We start from the raw sequence: 4,560 nt of genomic DNA, 5'->3' as shown, positions 1-4,560 counted from the left end.
CCGTCAAACCCGCCCATGAAGTTCTTCAACGCGCGAGGTCAACATCCCTATGCTCGGGTGCGCGAGGTCGCCGTCCCCAGCTCCGGAGCAACAGCTGTTGAATTATGGCCCCCATCCCTACCTCTGTTATGTCCCCGAAGTTCTAACCAGCTGTTGAATTATTTCTTCAGCAATTCTTGTTATAATTATCATCTCGTTTTAAGTTATGTTGTAAGAAAAACATTTTTTCCCCCTTTGTTCCTCGTTAACATTGTGCCAGAAAAATTCAGTCATTAATTACGTTGAGAGAAATTTCAAAATGCTTCTTGGTTTCCTTTTCAGAATTACATTCTTGGCGCAATATTGTAGCGAAATGGCCCTATTGATAGACTGTTATCACAGAAAGCGCACCCGATTGTTTCACGGGTTTGAACCACAATTCTCAATTTACACTGGGAAATGCACCTTTTTTTTAAATAAAAAAAAAATCTGAATCACACATTTTTTTTTCTTCCCCCAGGCCCCAAACACCAATGTAGATTAGATTTCCCGTTACAGCGGTTTTTTCAATCCAAACTCGCAGGAGCTCAAAGACCATACACTGCTTGATTTTCACAGTGATGTAACAGCCTGTGATGATGGAACATTTCACTCTTTTCTTTAGTCTTGAGAGTTATGTTGCTAATCTTGTTTTAGAATGCCACCGACTCTTAATTTTTTCTATTTTTTTTGTTGTTGTACTATATGATGGTTGTTTCCTGGTCCTTTGCTAGAACTTACCAACAAAGCGAAGAAATTAGAGCTGCGAGAAAAACTAGCCAGACATTACTCATGATTGACACACGCGAGTTCTCTTTGTCCTGGGAATAAAATCAAAAGGGTCCCAACATAAGATTTCCAACCAAGTAGTTCTTGTGTTATTCGTCAACCAAATTGCGGATAGTGGACAAAGTATCAGAAACAAGAAAAATCTAATGCAGGAAAACATTGCGGAAAACAAATTCTCATGTTGAAACGACTTGAGCTAATCAAGATACACTACTCAATATTACTTTCAAGGCCATATTGCAATCTCCAAATGGCCATCTTCGGTGGCGCAGGCACGGAGCATGCCCACTGTATTGAAAGGCATAGCGACTTCTCCCGTGGCAGACACGGCAACCAAGCCAGCAGTGCCTCTTGGAACGCTCTCCACAGCATAGGCTGCAGCTTCTTTGAGAGAAAGGCCTTTGAACTCCATGAGAGCAGCCACGTCCCTTGCAACCGTGCCGCGGATTATGGACTCACCTTTCCCCGTAGCGGAAACTGCACAGAGATGGTTGGCGTAGGTTCCTGCTCCTATGATGGGAGTGTCCCCAATCCTCCCAACCATCTTGTTGACAAATCCCCCAGTGGAAGTTGCAGTGGCTAAATTCCCCTGGCTATCAACTGCCACACATCCAACTGTCCCGAGTTGGCTATCACCGTTCCCTATCAGTTTCTCATTCTTCGGAGCTTTTGCAGTCGGTTCTGTGTAATCAAGCTATGTACAGTTATGGCAGTAAGTAACCATGTCACAGTCAGAGAAGTGTATGAAAACATTGATATCTACTAACTGTATCCTATGCAATTTTTTTTTTAACCCGAGAGGGGGGGAGGGGACAACAAAGAAGTTGCTTATTAAGTTCTGAAAGCTAAGATTGGTAATTGATCAGAAACAGAACATGCTAAAGAAGATACCTGAATTCTGTTGGCTTCTTTTGCTTGCTTTAGCCGTTCAATATTTTCTGCAGTAATGAAATGACTTGAATCCACAGTCTCAACACCCTAGAAAGTTCAGAAAGACAGAACCTTACAAGAAAGTCCAACAAAAAAGTGTAACTTTTAACTTTGTTCTTCAGCTTCTATTGAAGCTTGTACTGCAATGAAGATAAATGTGTCTTTTAACTTTTAACTTTGTTCTTCAGTTATTTGGATTAAACCTTACATATGTCACCTAAATTTGAGGTTAAAATTAATTAATGGATTTTGGTGCTGCATCAATCCCTGAACTTCTCAAGAGATGACAGTTTGGTCCCTAATCCCTGAACTTAATAATTTTTGTAGTTTTCGTCCTTTGTACTAAAATTGATGATAAATACACTAATCTAATCAGCCAAAACAAAAAAGTAGAAGTACCAAACTGTCACAATGCTAATAATTTCGGGACTAAACACTGATAATCCTAAAACCAACCACGCTAGCAACCAGTTTGTGAGACTGAATTCCGAAAGACTCACTTGTTCCCTTGCAAATGCCTCAGCTCCATCAAATGCAAGGTAGATATGAGGAGTTTTCTCCATGACCAAGCGTGCCAAGGATATGGCATTAACGACGGTTTTGAGACCGGAAACAGCACCGCATTTCTTGGTTTTTCCATCCATAATACATGCTTCCATTTCAACTGTGCCTTCACTGGTTAACACTGATCCCTTGCCAGCATTATAGTGTGGATTGTTCTCAAGTTCACGGACCTAAAAGAAACCATACAAAAAGTGGGGCACTAATCAGAAAAAGAGACCTAGTACAGAGGCCTAACATAAAATCTTCCTTAGGAAAAACCAATTTATACTTTTAACTAGTATGATAAGCGTTGCAGAGCAGGAAAATAAAAAATAAAATACTTAAAACTGATGGAGGATCTTCATCAATTCCTTTTGAAGAAATTTGAATCATAAATATTTTTTAACAGCAACTTTTATACACAAAAATAATATTAAGCCTGTCTCCGGTAGGCAGTCCTACTGATAGGACTAATTTTCCGACTATTGAATTTGATCAAAATTAAATAAGATTTAAAAAATATGCAAAACATATAGTTTTTGATACAGATGCGAGAGCTGAAAACGGCTGAAAAAATTGAAATTACGGATAATTATATTTTCCTGATCTTACGAGAAAAACTCCCAAAGAATATAGAAATTTACACAATGACCAGTTACGTTTGAGCATAAATAATAGTATTCAACACATTTTAAGAGCTAACTTGACTCAAAAAGTTAATTTATTAGGTCTTAAATCTATACATATAAATTATTTCACATCTTTATTTATTTTCCATGTAGACAACACACGTTCACTCTTCTCAACAAAATCATCAGATATGGAACTTTCCTTATAAAACTCAAGAAATTAAAGATGAATCATGATCTTTCACGACCTCACGCCCTTTAAAAAAAAAAAATAACAAAAAGAATAAAAAAGAAAAGCCCAAGATGAAGAAGATGGACTGGATATATATGCCACACATAATATATATATATATATATATAGGCATGACAACAACAGACATATATATTACAAATCTGAACATCTGGGCATGGCTTAAACCAAAAATAACCAAATAAGAACATAATTAAAAGACTTAAACAAGATGCTTATTTTCATATATGTGTGTGTGTATCTATAGGTATGTACCACAAGTTCGACAACGTCCAAGGCAGAGTTTCCTGCTTTGAGAGCTTGGACGCCGAGGTGGAGGCAGTGGTGGAGGGCTTCCTCGCGAGGCAGGCGGCGGTCCGGCGGAAGAGTGAGTGGGATGTCGCCCGCGCCGCCGTGGAGTGCTATGGCCCACCCCATCACTACCTATCACTCTTACTTTTCCCACTCTCTCTCTCTGTCTCCTCTCTTTAGTAAAAAAAATGACAATTCATACTATGTAATTGTACTTTTATTATTACGTGTGATTAAATTAGGATGCGCTAACAATGTAATTATATATTAAAAATAATTCAACAACACTCTTTGTGTGATACATATTAAATCTGTTAAAAATATTAATTTTTTGGTTAGTTTTTACATTTCACCTTACATTTTTTAACCAAAAAATTAGTTTAAGGATAAAATTTGTAAGAGTTGTTAAAATTTAAAAGAAAAAAACTAAAATTAAAGTTTGGTTGTGACAAGGCCTATAATTCAAAGAAGAAATATGTAATTTATCCTAATTATAAATAAACAAGCTTATTAAAAAAAACTATAAATGAACAAAGCAAATATGAATTATCCCCCTCGTTAAAATAAAAATTAAAAAAAAATTAATGGTGCGTTTAGAACTCATTCTAAAATAATTTTATTTTTTGTATGAAAATAAAAATCAAAATATTTTCAATCTCATACATAAATCATTTTTAAAAATGCGTTTGGTAGTTTTATCAAATGATTATTTTTAGTGTAAAAAAACCTATTAATATCTCTCTTTCTTTCTCTCTACTTGAGAGAGGAGAAAACGAAAACAAAAAGTAAAAAACGACTAAAAGTAGTTTTTTTATTTTTTTTCTCATTTTATACTAAACTAAAAAATCGTTTTCATTTCTGTTTTTTGTCTTTATTGCGCCAAATGTTGTTTTGAAAACATTTTCGTTTTTTCTTTCTCAAAAAAACGTGAAAAACAAAAACGGAATCAATTCTAAACACAGCCTAAGGGCCCGTTCACTTCGCTGATTCGAGTTTAGAATTTGAGTTTTTCTACAGGAAAAAGCTCTCACAAACAATCACATCTAACTTTTTTGCTACAGTAAAAAGCTCTCACATAAAGTCACATCTCAACTCGAATTCTAAACTCGA

General features: G+C 36.0%; 1 protein-coding gene across 1 annotated transcript; it reads right to left on the bottom strand.

Annotated features, from left to right (window-relative positions):
- Positions 1–782: 782 nt before the first annotated feature.
- On the bottom strand, positions 783–3,631 carry LOC21399717 (isoaspartyl peptidase/L-asparaginase 1). The gene is made up of 4 exons (XM_010103346.2): positions 3,415–3,631; positions 2,238–2,471; positions 1,699–1,785; positions 783–1,501 (listed from the first exon to the last, which is right to left on the bottom strand). Exons 1-4 carry the CDS (start codon positions 3,574–3,576, stop codon positions 1,034–1,036), a joined length of 951 nt encoding a protein of 316 aa, XP_010101648.1. The 5' UTR covers positions 3,577–3,631; the 3' UTR covers positions 783–1,033.
- Positions 3,632–4,560: the final 929 nt, after the last annotated feature.

The sequence above is a fragment of the Morus notabilis genome, unplaced genomic scaffold, assembly GCF_000414095.1.
Source record: "Morus notabilis unplaced genomic scaffold, ASM41409v2 Scaffold261, whole genome shotgun sequence".
NCBI lineage: Eukaryota > Viridiplantae > Streptophyta > Magnoliopsida > Rosales > Moraceae > Morus > Morus notabilis.
Note: the sequence above shows the minus strand (reverse complement) of the source record. Positions and strands in the feature narration are given on the sequence as shown.

Excerpts from the sequence above, each read along its gene's own strand:
- LOC21399717 (XM_010103346.2), bottom strand. The coding sequence starts at position 3,576 with ATGGGGTGGGCCATAGCACTCCACGGCGGCGCGGGCGACATCCCACTC. Across the intron at positions 2,472-3,414 it reads TGGACGTTGTCGAACTTGTG|GTCCGTGAACTTGAGAACAA; the intron begins GTACATACCTAT and ends GGTTTCTTTTAG. Across the intron at positions 1,786-2,237 it reads AGGCATTTGCAAGGGAACAA|GGTGTTGAGACTGTGGATTC; the intron begins GTGAGTCTTTCG and ends TGAACTTTCTAG.